Raw genomic sequence first — 17,889 nt, forward strand, 5'->3', positions numbered from 1 at the left:
TTTTAACGATTGAGGATCAGTCGAGCATATCAGTTACAGTAACGGACTACATCGACGCGGCAGGCACGGTAGTGATACCTACAAAAGCATTGCTTAATCCTGTTTCGATAATCCTCTCACCGGCGCGGCGCTGCTACGTTCGACCAAGTATCCCGTCCGACTAAACCACGAGAAATTCCCACCAATTCGAAAGTACCAAGTTTGAAATCAAAAGCGAAATTTAAGTAAATTATCTGGCGTTTTCTAATGTCTTGAACTTGAACGGCCGTAATTCAGCTTTAACTTTGCTCGTTAACCGAAATCAATCCTCTTAGACGATGCGTTCATCTTTCGAGCGAATTAATTGAATTCGAATGTATCCTTTATGAATAACGCTTGACGAACAGAAAATCTGCGTAGTTAACGAAGAAATTGGATTAACAAAAAAAAAAAAAAACAAACGTGCGTTTATGCTTCGAACTTTGTAAATATTCAAAACGAATGTTTCGTGGAAGATCATAGACTTTGCATCTCGCGCGTGACAAATGGAACGATAAAAGTTTCACGCGCATGAACCGGACAAGGAAAAACGTTCTGCTTGAAAAATATAGAGAGGAAAGATCAAAATGTTTGGAGGAAGCGAAATCGAAACGATACCGATTGCAAAGAAAGAGAGAGAGAGAGAGAGGCGCGATCGCGCGAGAGCGATCCGAAAATTGGTTCGAACGAGCACAACTTAAACAGGAGTTGGTTCGAAGGTTCGATTGATGGAATAGAGTGTGCGGAAAGGACGAAATGGCGTTAGGCGGGAAAGGATAAGAGGATGAGGAAAAAGCAGATTGAAAGGAGACGGTTTGGCGGAGAAGCAGCTCCGATTATTGCGACACGTCTAGCGGCCAAGCAATTTCTGCGAAAGCATCGGTTAATCCGGTTTCGATAATCCTCTCATCGGCACCGGTAGATTCTACTAGCTGTAGTTTCGGCTGGAAGCAACGAAGGAGGAAGATAAAAGAGAACGAGAGGCACGACAGGTTGGTGGGTTAAAGGCGCGAAGACAGAACGATTCGTGTAAAAGACAGAGAGGGAGAGCAGATTAACGAGCTGTACGGAGGATACGGATGATATAAAGTTTCGTTAGTTCAATACGGTGGCGAATGATTTGGAATGTTGGCCGTACGCCAACCTCTTTCCAGTCGGTTTAACTGAAATAAAGGATGTCATATTGAGAATTTGCCGAAAATAATGTTCCGATCGATAGTGATGGCGCGCTATTGTAAGCAGAGACCGGTTCCTGGGGGATCCTGGCCGACCGGGGAACGTTATTTTGCGGGATTATCGCGAACGATAAAACTGCTCCGTCATCGCGGTCGGGAATAACGATCGGGGTTGTTAGTCGATCGCGGTCGAAAATAACCGCGAGCTTTTACCGGCCCTTCCATTAGGATTGTACTCGCGGTCGAACGAACGGTGTCTCGTGGAAATTTATCGTTCGGCTGTGATTAATCCGTCGCGAAAACATATTACAACCTGCTCGACCAAACCACCGACAAATGCTCGTCCGACTGCATTCCAGGTAAACGGATATTTTCTATTAATCGATCGATCCAGCGGAAATAGCGCGAGTCGCGGAGGAAATTGTTAGGCTCGTTGTCGCGGCAATGCATCCCGTTCTGCCTTTTATTTCGTCGACGACCAGACCACAGAGTATTTTACTTTATTTCGCTTTATTTTATTATATACGCACAGAGTGTAATTCGACTACGGTCTAATAAAGCCGCGAAGCGATCGTTTCTCTTCTAATCTAGCGCTCGCCAATCTTCCGAAACTTTCCGTCGTATCTTGCTGACGCTTTACATCGACTAACCCTTTCATTACGTAAGATACACTATGTACCAAAGTTGGTTTCACGGTTATGGTGCAAGTTGCGCAGGTAAGAAGACTTCTCGAATTTCGAAACGATAATAAACTCTGTAATGCCCTTATCCGACGTTACGAAGCGTACACGGCAATTTGCGCAACAAATAAAACCAATCGGAATTCTCTAAACCGCGCAATGCATTCGAAGCGAGTTGTAGCGAGCGGATCTTATTAGAGTACGAATATTTCCACGGCTTTTCGAAAAGTTAGCCGACTACTTGGAGCGGGCATCTTGGCATTATCATGGTCCTTTGTGCGAATGGCTCTTGTTGAACAGTTCCGTCCAAGTTCCCTTGTGACCACTGCGGAATCGTTGGTTACGGAGTGCCTCGTAACATAGAACGCGCTGGGCTGTCCAGTTTCATGCTTGAGAAGACATTTTGATCGTGCATGCCCATTGAACGTGGCCAACCAGCGCCTTATCTCCCCGTTAATAAGATATTGGCTGCTGAAATATTCACACTTCGTTCGAGTACCACTTAAACGAAAACAATGTATCCGTTTTACGAACGGAACGGTTCGTTCCTCGATTCTCAAATATTTCTCAATCCCGAAGCGACGAAAAGTTTTTCCAGGCCGTTCACCACCTACGAAATCAAATTTCCATCGAACGCGTTCAAACAGCCGTTGGTAAGAAATTTGCTCGCACTTTTTCGCGCCGGAATTTCTATCGGAAGTACACGAACTTGCGATTTTGCTACGTCAAATTCAAGGCAAAGCTTTAATTTGTAGAAGGTACGTCGACTCGAGTAGTAGACGGCAAGGGTCGAGACTTATAAATCGTTAGCTTTCGTTTCGGCTTAGCCGAAAATTTCTCGAAACTTTTTCTCAGTTATCTGTAGCCCGCGAGGAGGCAGCAATTTCGCCAATCTGTAATAAAGCGGTTCGCCTAAACTTTCCTCGAAATGGATTCTCCCGACTCGGCGCGATGAGCCATAATCTTGTCTCGCTTAGTCTTATTAAGAATTTTTTCTGCTTACGCTCTCTAAAATAAATTTTTTTTTTATCGGCCAGTTAATTTGCATGAGTTTATGACAGTTTATGACATAAACTGTGCGATTCGAGCCGACGACGGAACGCCTTGCGCCAAACGACCAAGCGATCTTCCTGCCACGGGATTTCGAGTTCATCTCGAGGCAATTACCACGAAATCCAGATCGAAGCAGCCCTCCCTCCCCGTGCGAAAAACGGACGGGACGATTTCTCTGTGGACGATGCGATGATCAGAGTTCGGCTCGATTTCCGTGGTCGCAAGCCGTCGTAGGGACGCGCGAAGGCTATCGGTCGGTGGATCCGAACGCAATCAATTTCTATCGGTAATGGCGTGGACGGAAGATTATTATCGGAGAGAGGAGTGTTCGTGTCGGTGATAGAAGGGCAGGGCAGAGTACGTGAGTCGTGTCGTGACACGGAGGATATGGCGCGTAACATATGGGAATCATAGGTTCTGAAACCGTAGGAGCGGCTCGAACGGTTTCGATCGCAATGGTCGCAACGCGATGCAACGCGACGCGACGAAGCGTTGCTAATAATACATGCGTCGCGTCGATCGCACGCTTATCCTACGTTAAGTCATACTCGATACCGCCCCTCCGGTTCTGTGCGTGTCCGTCGGGTGAACGTCCTCGTAGACCAAGTCCGGCGTTATTGTCCTTCCGAACACCGGTCACGACCTTCAACCGCAATGGAAATCGCTTTGCGACGTTGAACCTTCTGGCTTGCGTGGGACGCGGGACGCTAGCCTTCGTTATCGATCGCCAACTCTCTTTTCACGTACCGGAATAATTTATCTACGCCTCTGGCTGATGTTCCAGTCTCCAGTCACGTCGTGACTCTGACACGACGGTCTCTCTGTATTTCCAGATGAAACGAGGCTACGTAGCGAATCGAACGATTTCACGCGCGCTTCGCCTTCAGGAATTTTGGCCTCGCCCTTTCGTAGCAGCTTCGTTGATAAATTGCGAGCAAAGTCGTTTTGATCGGTGAAACGATAGCCCTGCAGAATTACGAATATCGAGCTTTCTTCGCTCGCTGAAACTCTTAGGCTAACTTCTTCGCTACGACAACGATCTCGATTTCTCACTTTTTACGGACAATGAATTATCACACTCGAGGAAAGAATTGTCTGTTCGTCGTGGCATTCGTTACTTTCGTCGAAGTTGCTACGCGCGTAAGATTCGCAGCGAGAGTTACGTTTCTAATCTGAACGAATTGCGAAGAAACAAAATTCGGAATACGGCATAAAATTAGCCGAAAGGCAAATAGGAAGAAGAGCGAGGCGAAAATATCGTTTCTTAAAAAGCGAATAAAACGCTGGAGCGGGAGGTTTTAAAGCCGTGGAATCAAGTTGATTAGATCGTCGGGATTTCGGTGTATCAACGTCGAGGAGAATTCTATTCTTGCCGGAGCGTCGATTTACTATCCACTTCCACTTGTTAGCCTTTTTTGCGAGCCATTGGGAGCACCGGTGATTCAATTGCGGCCGAAGTCGCGGTCGAGTTAGGTATCCAGGGCCTCTTCGATTTATTTCCTGTCGTAGCTCCGAGGCCAAATAAACATCGACCGAAGATCGACGGTTTGGGTAGATATTAATTCGTCGAATTGGACGAACCTCGGAGATTCTGGCCAAACCCAGTTACGGAATTATCGAAACAAACGTTCTTGATATTTAAATTTTGTTGTTTTGAACTTGCCTTGAAAGAATATCTATGTTTCGTCGATCGAAGTAAGTCGGAGAAAAAATCTCGAATCGAAAGCCGCTTGAAAAGAGCGAACGTTTGTCGAAACGGACATCTTCCGCGGTAAGCGACATCGGTGACGAACGAATCGATACGCTAACAGGCAGGCACGTCGAGCTTTCAGCGTAATCGATCGATTTCTTCGCGTACAAACGTCGATGAATTCCCTATGAGACAGCTACCAAAGGACGGATCGATTATTCCTCGAGGAGCGAATTCTCGAGGCGTCGCTACTGCCACGTAAACTGTCTTCTGTACCGATACTCGGCCCGTTGTTCCTTCGGTCCAGTCAAAGTTCCCGGAGGAGAAGCAATATGCCGTTGAAGGGTCACCGCGATCCTTAACGCTTAAGGCTTCTTCGGAGGAAGCCAAGATCTCTCGCTGATGTCAAATTTCGCTCGAACGATCGCCGGTCGTCCTTGTTCGGATAGCGCGCAACTTATCGGCCGGTTCGATGGTTCTTCGAAGAACGTCGAAATCTTCGACGCAGCGACGGTAGCTCGCGCTTAGAAATCTTCGTCGATGCGTTTACCGTTTCTCGAGTCTTTTAATTTAATCCGGGAAAGATTTTTACGTCTTCGAGGAGCGAACAAAGCAATTCCCTCGAGCGTAAGCTGACGCTGTACGAAGCAATTTGCGTCTCGGCCGAATAAGAAGCAACTCTGTTTACAGCGAAAACGTATTTGTTCGAGAATGTACGACCCTCTTAAGGCAGCGTCGTTGAAAATTGAACACGGAAGCGAGAACCAGGGGTTGGTCAGCAAATCATGACTGACCAAAGAGAATTCGAGAAACTCGAGGAATCCCCGTAGCCGTTCTCGCTTCTCTTCGTCCGTCGTGGGTGAACCGTCGCGCGAATAAACCTGTTATTCCTTGCTGCAAAATGCCACGGGAATAACAAGACCGCACCAGTGAGGCGATTACCACTGTCGATGTTTGTGTACCGTGTACCGTGTACCGTCCTGTCAACGGTCAACCGTCTACCAACGAAATTGCAGTCTCTGGAGCAAAAGTCAACGATCACTCTGTCAAGAAAATAGCAAAATCTGAATTCTATTTGCTGCTACGCTCTTCCTAACGTGGATATTTTTCGCATCGTTCGAGCGACATAATTCTGGCTGTAGCAGGCTACGGCAGTAACATCGTTTTCCGGTGGATTATTTTACCGCGATAAGTTTTTATCGTTTTATCGTTATACGTAGCAGGTGCAGCGAGAGTTTTATGGAGCTTCCGTAAATTGTTTGCGAGAACGTTGTATCGCAGATATTGCGGTGCATTTAACAGTCGAAGGACACGCTACCGGAGAGGAAACGAAGGTGCCCGAGTTGGCAGGACGACCCTAAAGTTGGTCAGCAAACCAAGGAAATCCGGAGCTCGAGCTTGTCAGATAATCCAAACTCTACATCGAACGCTCAAGAAACGTACTCCTCCTAGCGCATCCGTAATCTTAGGTCTCTGTGTGACAATTGTACGATGAATTACGGCAACGGACAAACTCGCTAGAAACCTAATGTCAACTGCAGAAACCGACGCGAAATATTCGCAGGAGTAGCAGCAACGAAATATTCCCTACGGCGTGGAGCGGCAGCGGTGGCGACGCCGGCAAAATCCACCTGTTTATTCATAGCCAAGTGCGAAACGCTCGCTGCCGTTGCGAATATTTTAGGTTGATCTGGGGGCTCCTTAATTCTATTTCAGCTTTGTTTCATATTTCGTCCTCCCTCTTTACGTGCTCGAAATCTACGTGTAACGAGTCACACGGAATAGAATACGTTCCGATAATTTCTCTCGATACGAAGAAAGAAGCAAACCGAGGTGTGAGTTGTACCGATGCTAATCTAATCTATCGTTCGTGGAACACGTGCTGCCGTTACCAATATCTCGCGTTGTTTCTGCGACTCGTTCAAGTAAACAAAGCAAGCAGAAGAGCAAGGGGATAAAGCAAAACTTATTAACTTAAGATTCCGTAGCGGCTGTCCGAAGGGAAGGTTCGTCCGTTTGATCAAATTTATGTACATCGTAATGCTCGCAGAACACGAGACGTCCCATCAAAACGATTCGATAGACGATACGCTTTTCCGAGCAAGTAGACGCATTCCGAAGTAGGCGGCCTCTCGTTGATTGTACGCGACGCGAATTCCTTCGAAGGGAATTCCGACTTATGTAGAATCGATTCGATCGGTATTCCCTCGGTCAAGTCCTGCTTTCGAGAAACAGTATCGGATATATCGTATCGAGAGATCTTCGTTCGCCGTTATTGGATTTTATTCGACGGACCAACCTTCTCCCTGTGTCTAACAATAAGATTGAATTTGAGCACTCCAGGGCAAAAACAAGCGTTTCCCTTCAACCGTTTCTTTTTGCTACTTAAGAGAAACATCCAGATCACTATTCTTCGTTAACGTCGCTTTACCCGACTTCGATCCTCGTATCGTGTCTATAAATCTAATAGGATCATCGAGTCATCGAAGGGATTGCCACGCATAATAATCGAAACACCTATTCACTGGTTACGTGGCATAGTTGATGACGTTACTCTCGACAAGTAAGTTTGAAATTTACATTCTACGATATTTTAGACACGGAAGGGTCACGAAGCACTGTAACCGAGTCTCGCGAGCTCGGTCTCGAGTTGCCGCTGTACGCCTAAAAATATCTTTCATAATTTCTAACGTATCGTGGGAAATCTTGGGAGATGGAGCGATTTGCGCTACCGACGATATATTTTAAATATATGGCTAGATATAAAATAAAAGAACGTAAGATCTCTCGCTAAGATTGATCGTATCTCTCGGGTCAATTAATTTTCCTCGGAATTTTTTTCTAATTTCCCTCGCTCGTATATCCTCGTTCATCTTCCCCACCTAACTCTTCTCCATTTTCTTCGTCAAAACTAAACAGATGCCTTTCGGTTTATATGCACGTGCCCATCGGTTTAACCGGTAAAACCAATAAAGAGTTCGTTCTGATCGCAGAGCCGGTCACTGAGATCGCCGGAGCTCCAGATCTCTTCATCAACAAGTACAGCACGATAAACCTCACATGCCTGGTCAAATATGCTCCCGAGCCACCGTCCACGATCGTTTGGAGTCACGATCACGAAGTAAGTACTCGCAACGTTTTCCTCTTATGCCCGTCAAAAGCAGAAGACACCGAAGGGTTTTCAATTTTTCGCGCGCTAACAGAGAACAGCTATTCTCGCGATAAGCAACTAACGTCGTTCTTTGTAACATTAAAGAGGGGTCGCAGGAATACGTGTACGTTGTACACGCGGTTCATTGTTATCCTACGATATCGATTATCACTACAGTCAATAGCGTTCCTACGAGCCCCGTTATTTACGAAGCCTGCTAACAAGCTCGCGATTGTTCCTGGACAACGATGCGTAGAGGGGCAGCGTGTAAATAAAGACGATTCGAACGTAAATTATTCGTGACTGAGATAAAGCTGCCGTCGATCGAGAATCGAGGCTCGTCGTTCGCCACTAGGAATTTATTAGGAAAAGGCCGTCGTATTTCTCCTCTGCTCTTCGGTCAGCGTATTATAAACGACCGGAAGAACGATAGTCGATCAAAGAGGAATAAACAAACGCGACGAGAGTGGATCGAAACTCGCGTTCTATTTTCGTTTTCAGTTACTTTGCCTAAATCGTTCTCCTGTTTCGTTCGCCAACTTCGTCGAAAATACGAAGAAGAGAAGAGGAAGAGAAACGAAGAAAATATGGAAGCGAAAAGTAGGCTCGAGGAGCCGTTTCGTAGGTAGTCGACATCTCGGCGTAGGCTGGGAACGTGTTTTAAAGGCATTTATTCCGCAACGCATTTCGCCACTCGAAAGAGACACTCCTGTCACCACTTGTTCCCTCGTCTGCAGCGCCAAGTAGCTTTATTCGGTGGTAGTCGCGTTACGAGGTGGATAATGCGACGCGCTGTCCGTCTTCTTTGTTTCGCAGGCGATTACCTTCGACACGCCGAGGGGTGGTATCAGCTTGGTCACGGAGAGAGGACCCGTGACTTCCAGCCGTTTGCTCATTCAGAGAGCGATCGAGGCAGACGCAGGCCTGTACACCTGTTCGCCGAGTAACACCCATTCCAGCAGCGTGCACATTCACATCGTCAATGGTAAACAAAAACATCGATATTTGTTTTAATCGTGCCACTAATTCGATTAAGTGCAATTGTACAAACTCCCGTACAGACAGTACCGTTTGGTCACGTTTGGTCGCGCTATATAAAACAATATGTCGTGTCATTATTCACAGTCCTCTTACGGAAAGATACGTCGTCTTTCCCATTCCGTGACCATATTCTTCTAGAATCCTTATTATTTTCAACTTTCGACAAAGTCGTTTCGATGCGCGTCCAAAACGAAGCGAGTAAGAAGCTGCGAGAGGCATTGAGCTGGGTAAAAAAAAAAGACCGATAATCGTTGATTGGTCCCGAGGCAGCCTCGTGGATTAGTTTCGCATCGTCTGTACGTAACTTTAGAATATAACGCAATGGGCCTCAAATATCGCCACTCGAAGCCGTTGCCGAACCTAAACCCCGTTGACACATTTATGGTTCTGGCTATTGGCGATACGATATTCTTTGATATTCGTCCACCTCGACACGAGCATCTCCTCTATGAACAAGTTATCGCCGACAAGTATAACCGTTTGGTACTTTTATTTATTTATTTATTTATTTATTTTGGTACTTTTATAAAAGACGCGAATGTTTCCAATTTCGTTGTACGCTGTTTATTTGAAAGATATTAAAGACGAAGGTAATTACTCAAATCGTTTGTCGCAACACCACATTACGGAGCTATACGATATTTTCTTCCAATTTTTCCTGCCGTTAGTCGCCGAAATCACTTTGCATAACATTAACCCAAATAGCACAGCGACGCCCTAAATTAAATATCTCTGTGTTTTAGTTTTCGAGATGCAGGCCGACGTTGTTACGATAACCCATTATCTTGATTCGTTTTATTCTCGATGGCGGAGGTGTGCGTGCAAAACTGGCTACAAACGAGTTTCGTAAACCGCGTAATCAAAATGAAATCTTCGGTCGCGTACATGCCGGGGCTCTCTCGCGCGACATCGCAGGGAAGGAACCGGGAAACTTGCCGGGAAGAGTTTGTTGCGAACGAGCGCAACGCGTTACAACCAGTTTCAGAAGTTCCCAAAATTTCATTTACGCATCACTCAGACATATTAGAAGACGCTGTTCGCGTACAATTACGTTTAATTGCTTAAAGCGAGTGGAGATGTTCGTCTAGCTGAGCGTCGAGTCGCGTCGCGTCGAGTCGCGTCGAGTCGCGTCGATCGATCGAAAAGTCGTCTTTTTCTCGAGAACGCGACAGTTTCGTCGTGAATGTTGTTTCCAATGTAATTCATTACGGTTGGCAAAATGGAAACTACCTTTTTACATCGCATCGTAAATTTCGGTTTGTTGCAGAGCATCCAGCAGCAATGCATCACGGCAGCGGCGGCGGAGTGGCTGCGACCTTACTTACCCTCGTTCTACTTCTTTTCATGATCATTTAGCCGGTGCTTGGTTTTCACGGAAGGTTTTAACTGCGGCGCAAATTGCGTGTTAGCGAGCCGCGGCGATCGTGTTCGTCTTCGTTCAAAACGACAAACCAACGTCGACTTCGTCTAACTCGTCTAAGCGTCGTCGTCTGCATTATCGATCGTAAGAACATATTTCCGAATAAGTTACATTCTTCCTTTGTCCCTTGCGAGAATACCTTTACGAAAATACTCGATCTTTTAGTTGTGTTTCTTGGTTCCTAGTTCTACGTTATACCGTAATGTCCAGCGACATGCAATCTAATTCAAGCGATTTCTTTCTGATAGTGCGACAAGTACTAGCGAATTTTTCCAACTCTCCCTTCTATTCTCTCGCTGTCTTTCTTACGAATTCGCGCGGCAATCACCTTCAACGATTTTCGTACACATTTAACGCCAAACCGGTACGGATTCGACAGATGAGTTTCCATTGTATCGAGCTCTTGTCTTTAGTCCGTCTCCTTTAGTCTTTCCATCAAGTAGATATGTCGTATTCGCGGCAGGAAATCTTTCCTGCTTTCTTCGGCGTTAGCTTGAAACGCGTTCGCTCGAATCGGTTGCGCATGTGTGTTAAAGAACGTATGGTACGATAATACGTTTCTACGAGTTAAATTGTTCGTAGCACTATAGAAAATCGCCTCGTTGTCAGTTGTTATCGAATCGTTAAAAACATTTTGCGAATCGATTAAATCTCTTTAACGAGCCTCCGCGATGATTTTCTGCGTAATTTTACGATCGAATGGGCAATCGAGTTACGGTAGCGCAACTGCTATCGAGACTGGATATAATTAAAGAAAAACTCGTTCGAAACGTTGCCACGGCGTCCAATAATAAACTCGCTTCAGTCTCGTGTCGTGGGAACTTTCGTCTTGTTTTCGTCTATACGTTTCTATACGTTTACCTCGAAAAGGATATTACTATCCTGGCAAACTTGTTACATACTATTCCTGTCATCGGGAAATACGATCAGCGCCAGACGGAAGAGCGTATAGTCTTCCGCGTCTGTCGCGAATAATCGACTTACGAGTGTGAACGAAAATTCATTTAGAAACAGGAACTACTATAAGCATGTTGCATATCAGAGAGAACGTTTTACGAAAGTTTCGAACGAGACGTTTATAGATCGTCAAAGAATTTACGTAGACCCGATAGAAACGAGAGACTCTAAGGGAATCTAAGAAAGAAGATAGAGATGAAAGGATATTGGAACGTAAGTACATATATATATATATATGCGTAAATACGTATCGCGCAAGTGCAACGACGTTTTCGAGATTTTCTGTGTCACGACAGTCGTATCGCGTGAACGTTTTAAATGGTCTTGATTTAGAAACGATGTGATTCGACGTTGTTTTCATTGCCAGATCGTAAATCAGTCCAAGAGCGCGCAAACGCTTTGTCACGCAACTTTTTTCCTTTATTCGCGCGATAAAAGTTTGTTTTCGTGGAATCGCATCGTAGAAATCTACAAATACGTTGCAACGATGCGCGCGCCAGTTTCTTTCGAAGGTATTACGAATATAAAGGCCAGTCATTCCGTCGCAACTCAGCGCACGGACAATTGTGCCTGAAATTTGAATACGAGTTTTATTTCGGAAATAAAAGACTGGATCAGCGGTAGAGGTCGAGTGCACCGATGCGCAGCACTGGTTAAAGAATGAGAGTGTTGCCAGGAATTAAGAAAAGAAACGCTGAAACAGTTTACCCAAAAGCTCTGCGGAGCTATTCGTACCGACTACTTAATTTTATTCTTTTATAGGGAGAAACCTCTAAACCATTCTCATTAAAGCTTATTTCCGAGATAAAGTTATTACGTACCATTTCCGCGGATATTTTTGTGCGGATGCTCGAATAAAAGCGTGCATACGAAGCGAGTAAATTGCGTTATGGCGGATTAAATTTAGAATTTGTTACATGTTTGTATTGCCTACTGTACACATACGTTTGTTTGCGGCAATGTGAATATTCGTTGTATCGATCAGTGTAACTAGCATCGCGTTCGCACAATGTATAATAATCTTTGTTGCTTTTGTGATGTTCTTTTTTGTTATGCCTAAGGGACCACGAGAATCAAGTAAATATAGATGGTCCAATTATTCTCATCAAGTTAGTGTTTGAAAACGAAAGGCCGGGTGTTTGCGTGAGCAAAAACATCTTCTGGATTACGTATATTACGTACGTAACAAAGAAAACGCGTTTGTTGCCAAGAAATCGTACCAGCGATTCGTCGAGTTCTGTGTAAGCCTACCTCTCTGTGTTATACTTATTATCCCAGAGTGATATCTTTCCTCCTCGAAGTAGGTTTTCGGCGACAAAGATACCCTGTTCGATTTATGGCTATCGTTTATACGAAATACCCATGAGAATGGGTTAAAATCTTCCGTTTCCTTACCAGTCTCCCAATAGCGAAAACTCAGAATCCATAGGAGAAAGGTTCACCTTAGTTAGCATGTATTTGCCCCATGGACGTAATCTCTGGAGAAGTTTTCGTTCGACGACGAGGAGAAGCATTGCGCGATCGGAAATCTGGGATAATGGGGCTATCTAGTAGAAAAATTGAAATCGCAAAAATCAACGAGATTCCGTTGTTATCGTATGCGGATGTCGTTACGAGCATCAAATCGTTGTAACGCAAAAAACGCGACCGTAGTAACACGTTGAAAGGAGGATTGTAGAAAATGATCAATTTTTGTATAGCTCAGGCACTAAAAATATTTATAGAACGTCGTTCTACTGGTTTTCAAGAAATTATATAAGCAGAATTTTTTCCCGGCAACACGATGGAAAAGCTGTACAGAAAAGGAAGTTGCAGTATGAGACGAACAAGCCGAAAAATTGATAACCGTTAACTCGAAACGATGATAACTTTGTATAGAACGATATGCTATAAAGGAAGAACCGAAAAATCTCCATTTGTATCAGTTGGTAGGACTTGTTGGCAGCAGACGCGTAAAACGGAATGTAAACTTTCGCGTAAAGCGTAAAGGTTTTCGGCCGAATCACAGCGGACACGTAAACTTCATCGTATATTTCACGTTATATGTATATTTACTCGTAACGCAGTACCGTTAGTTGTAAGCGTTTTTACGAAGCCGGAAGAGCGACAAGAGTATCTATCTAAACGTATTGTTAGCCGTTAAAACGGATTTTGATCCGACATTTAACGTGGTTAGTCGACGGTTATAATAACTAGCCATTACGTCTTCTTCGTTTAAGAGATTTTTTACAAATGTACATAGTTAAGGACCTCGAACTTTATAGCGACGATTCTTATTCTCTCGTTGTAGCAATTTATTAAATTAAAAAGGAAATCTGACCCGTTCGATGTTATTTCTGAAAACTATTACAACGAATGACAACGTACATGCCATGTCCAATTCCACGTTTAAAGTCTAGCACGAGGTAGTATTCCCTAGTAATTCCGTTAATTCCTAATCGAGCATCAGATTTTTATTCTTCTAACGCCGAGATTCTTTAGAAATGCATGACATTGTTAACAGCGATGTATTTCAATCGACGACGATACTTCCTCTTCCTTCCATCTAACGACGAATCGAAAATAAGATAAAATATCTTTGCGACAAAATTTTCATCGGTCTGAATACGTTCGCGATAAGTTCAGAGTTTTTGTCTTTTGAAAATATTCACACGTTTAAATAAACGCACACGAAATGTATCGAAAAGTTGTTCGGAAAATTTCTTGTGCTTTTTACGGTAGATACATCTTGCTATCGTTGTTATGCAATTGCCGAGGTTGCAAGAATATTATGAATTTCCGGCACGCTAAATAGCACGCTAAATTCAAAAAGACGTTGCCGTGTTTTCACATGGACGTTAAGTGTACCGATTAAAGAGAAACGTTCGAAATTGATGGACAAAAAATGTCTTTGGACGAAACAACGATGTATCTTACGCATCGACGAAGGATAGTCAAACAGTCCGGCAATATATATGGCAACAAGTTTCCGAATACCCGATTATGCCCCTATTTCGAACGTATAACTAAACGTCTGAAATTTCGACGAATTACGGTCAATGTATTTACATAAAAACTCATCAAAAGATCCTTAAATTCCTTTCCCTGGATCGATGGTTGCGACGCGTTGAAAACGAAGCGCTAACGAATTAAACAAAGTTAAATTAAAGCACGGCTGAAGCGAGGCAAAAGGCGAATTACAAAGAGCTAAATTATCGAGAGTTGGCCGGTTTTTACCACAAAACCGTTCAATTATATTTGGTGGAAGAGCCGGTGCGACGTGGAACGGCCGCGAAACAGCCCTTTCATTCCTGAACCCTTTTCTTTTCTCGTTTTAAGTAACCGTCGACGTCACATTTTCAAGGAGTCGTTTTAATTAATCCACCAGCGGACCAACGCTAATTACCCCTCTTTGCAGCGAGACTTTCTCGCGCGTTCTTCGCTTTGTAACATCAACCGGTCACCCTCTTCAATCTTCCGTTAGATTTCACCTGCCGTAGGCGTGCCGCACGACGCCCCCTTTCTTCCTTTTCTCGCGCCATTTTTCTGTTTCCGCTCTGTCCCCTTCCTCCTACTAAGTATACACTTTTTGTTCACGGTTTAATGACGCGAGAAAATACGCTGAGACCGACTCGCTGGAATTCGACGGTTCCTTGATATTCCGCGACGACCCCTCTTCAATCAGGCAGTTCTTAGCCGGAAAAGATCTGTCCCAAACTAGGACGATATCCGTGCGAAACGAAAGCGTCGCACTCTCATTTGTTTAAAAGCAACCAGAAAAATTTTGATAATTTACGATTTAAGCGATAAAAAATTCTACTTTCGCTATCATCTCGCTACTATTCTACGAGAAAGATGTGGAAAGTTTTAATCGACTCGGTCAAAAAGTTTTTATATCTTCTTCTGAAAAAAGAATTTATTATCAACGTTAGAACGCCGTAGATGTACAGGGATTTTTTTATCGAAATTTTCTGCAGTATCGCGTCTCAGTTAGACAATACGAGTTGAGGATAAAGGAACGGACGACATTATCATCTAGTCTACTTAATTATCCTTTCAAGCCGGGATATCAGCTTCATCGTCGGCGTGAAAACGACCGCGAGGAGGATATAATTTTTAATTACTTCTCTCGGGTAAACGCAGGGAGATTTTGGAAAATTAATCGCGACTCTCGTTCAATTGCTCGGCTGTCGGCGGTTGCATTTTAATAAACGTTTCAAATATTTGCATTATCTTACGTTTTTATCAAGTTGCAGACTCGAGGTTTCCATTTTTTCAGCTGTACATTCGCTGTAGATCGAAGATGAATAAAATTTCATTAAAAAGTTAAAGGAACTTTGCTGCAACAAATAGAGCTACGATGAAAAGAAGTTCTAATTGGAAGAAGAATAGATCGTGTCCGACGCAATTATTTTCCGGCATTCCCTCATTTCCGTCAGTCGGAGAAGAGACCGTGTTTCCTTGTTTGGCCATGAATTAATTGCTATTTAATGGCCTCGATGGGCGGCTGGTTTCGTTCTCAACGAATCGCCAGCAATAAACCGTTTTATGGTTGTTCCGAGAAACAACGTTAATTGCGTAAACGAAAGGACAACGCGAGGAAGAAGATTAGTCGATTGTTATTTAAATCAGGTTTCCGAGCTTTCCTTCGGCTCGAACGCGTGCTATCGGAGTTAAAGTCTAGCTGTTAGTTTTACCAGAGCGTCGCTCATTTCGATCGATATGAAAACCGGCGCTTATCAGCGTACTCGTCGAGTCCGGTGATAAACGGCAGATCGAACATCGGTCGGCCGATCGATCCAGCCAGTTACTCTGGGCTTGATACAATGGGTCAATCAGTAGACGTATACATACGTAGATGTATACAGACGTCTACGGCTATTTGTATGTCCGCATGCGGCCTAACGTTCGCGTTCAATGGACACGTCGCGTCGTATCCGCGTTCCACTCCGGCGCGGCTTTGTGGCAGAAGTATCCCTCGCGAGTGGACACGTCCGATCATTACTTACCAATCGTGACCCCGGTTGAAATTCTATCGCTCCAATTAGCGAGCGACGCGCATCCAGCGTCTCCCCTGCCACTGAACCGTCGCGTCGTTCAGGATCGATGCCAACTCGGAGGACGATTCTACCCAATAGGGGGGCACCGATTTCTGTTTGATCGTCAAATTTAATGTCTCGCTGGATGCCCACCAGCGATCCCCTACGCTTTCCACAGAGGTTCTGAGATTTTTATTTTTCACGCACGTTAAGAAGAACGATATTTCGATTATTTGGAGCATTATTTTAAATATTAATTTTAGCGACTACGATCGAAAGCATGATTTTGATAATGCGTTGGTATCTTGACGTAGCGATATACGGATAAGGGAAGAAACGAGAGAAAGAAAAACTGAAATATCATTTTCTGCGGTAAACGACGCAAAGAAATTACGAAACAACGTCCTTTTCCCCGCGTGACTATCCACGGAGGAGTGTGAATAACTTACGGCAGACGACCGTGTCAGCGAACAGAACGCAACGAGATAAACAAAATCCGATACGAACGTTGACAAATTCGCATCTTAATAAAACTGGATCGAGCGAATAAGCTTTCGTCCTTTGGAATCGTTAACGAGCTGCACGGAGAACTGCGCAGGCAGAATTCAAACACGAAATTAGCGTTAACAATCTTTCGTGTATCTCAAAAGGACGGAGCGAGTTAGAAACAAAGGGGTTGGACAGAATTTCGTTTAGCCACGAAATTAGGCACGACCAATCGGATTACAGTTGGGCCGACAAACGCGGCTCGTTATCGAACCGAGTTCCTCGACCTTACCCTAACTCGCGATTACGGTATTTGACGCTGGTGGGACGATAAATTACGTCGAAGATTGAATTACAACATTGCGCGACTTCTTATTCGCCGGTTCTTTTCCGACGACACGCGATCGCTGCGTTTACCGCGATTTCGATTGTCAAGGTGGCGCTCGTTAATGGGAGATAGCGTGCTAAAGAATTATCTTCTTCGCACGTTTGATACTGCGTGACATTTCGAGCCCTCGGAGAAACATTAAACGCGAATAATAAGAGAGGAAGGAAAAATTATGCCGTCGTTTTGTTTAGAAAATAAGAAAACTACTCGTGCGAAACGTAACGGATTATTTGTTTAAGATACCGGTTCTACTTGCTCGAACGCGAAATGTCGAAGCGTTTGATACAAACGAGGAGGCATATGTGAAACATTTGATCTTTTTCACGGTGAAACGAAATATCGTACGTGTAAGCTGTGAATTTAATTTGCCTACGGAGACGCCAAACACTTCTGTTCTGTTTCTGTTTCTGTTCAACGTGATTCTGGTTTTAGGTTATTTTGTGCGCGTAAATGGACGACGAGGTGAAAAATTAAAATTAAAAACGAGAAGAGATCACTACTTCGGTCAATTCCTCCACTCCATTAATCTGTGACAGCCGGTACTCGACTGGTCTATCTTCGCTGAAACGGCAAGGATGGATAAAGCGAATGTTCGACGTAGCCAGTGGTACTGCGAGTCCATAATCTAAATGATCGAACGCGTCTTCGGGTGTCCGGCAGCAGAGTGAAAACGAACACGCTGCGCCAGGGATAAATTCCATGGAACCTGGTTAGCGTCCCAGTTAGCGGAGCTCTCGACGAACTCGAAAAGAGACAGAATCGTCTCCGGTTGTACGCGGTTAACTTTCCTGACTAACTTTTACCAACCAGCT

The 17,889-nt window shown here is 44.4% G+C and overlaps 1 protein-coding gene across 2 annotated transcripts in view; it reads left to right on the forward strand.

The window, feature by feature from the left end:
• Positions 1-13,504, forward strand: part of LOC138188430 (zwei Ig domain protein zig-8) — a 59,768-nt gene extending 46,264 nt beyond the window's left edge. For both annotated transcript variants that reach the window (XM_069130198.1, XM_069130188.1), the window contains exons 5-7: positions 7,610-7,737; positions 8,584-8,752; positions 10,076-13,504. In XM_069130198.1, coding sequence (XP_068986299.1) covers positions 7,610-7,737; positions 8,584-8,752; positions 10,076-10,164 — 386 coding nt within the window. In that variant the 3' untranslated portion in view covers positions 10,165-13,504. The remainder of the gene's footprint in view (positions 1-7,609; positions 7,738-8,583; positions 8,753-10,075) is intronic.
• The last annotated feature ends 4,385 nt before the right edge of the window (positions 13,505-17,889 follow it).

The sequence above is a fragment of the Bombus flavifrons genome, chromosome 2 (genome assembly GCF_040668555.2).
Source record: "Bombus flavifrons isolate JBK064 chromosome 2, iyBomFlav1_principal, whole genome shotgun sequence".
Taxonomy (NCBI): domain Eukaryota; kingdom Metazoa; phylum Arthropoda; class Insecta; order Hymenoptera; family Apidae; genus Bombus; species Bombus flavifrons.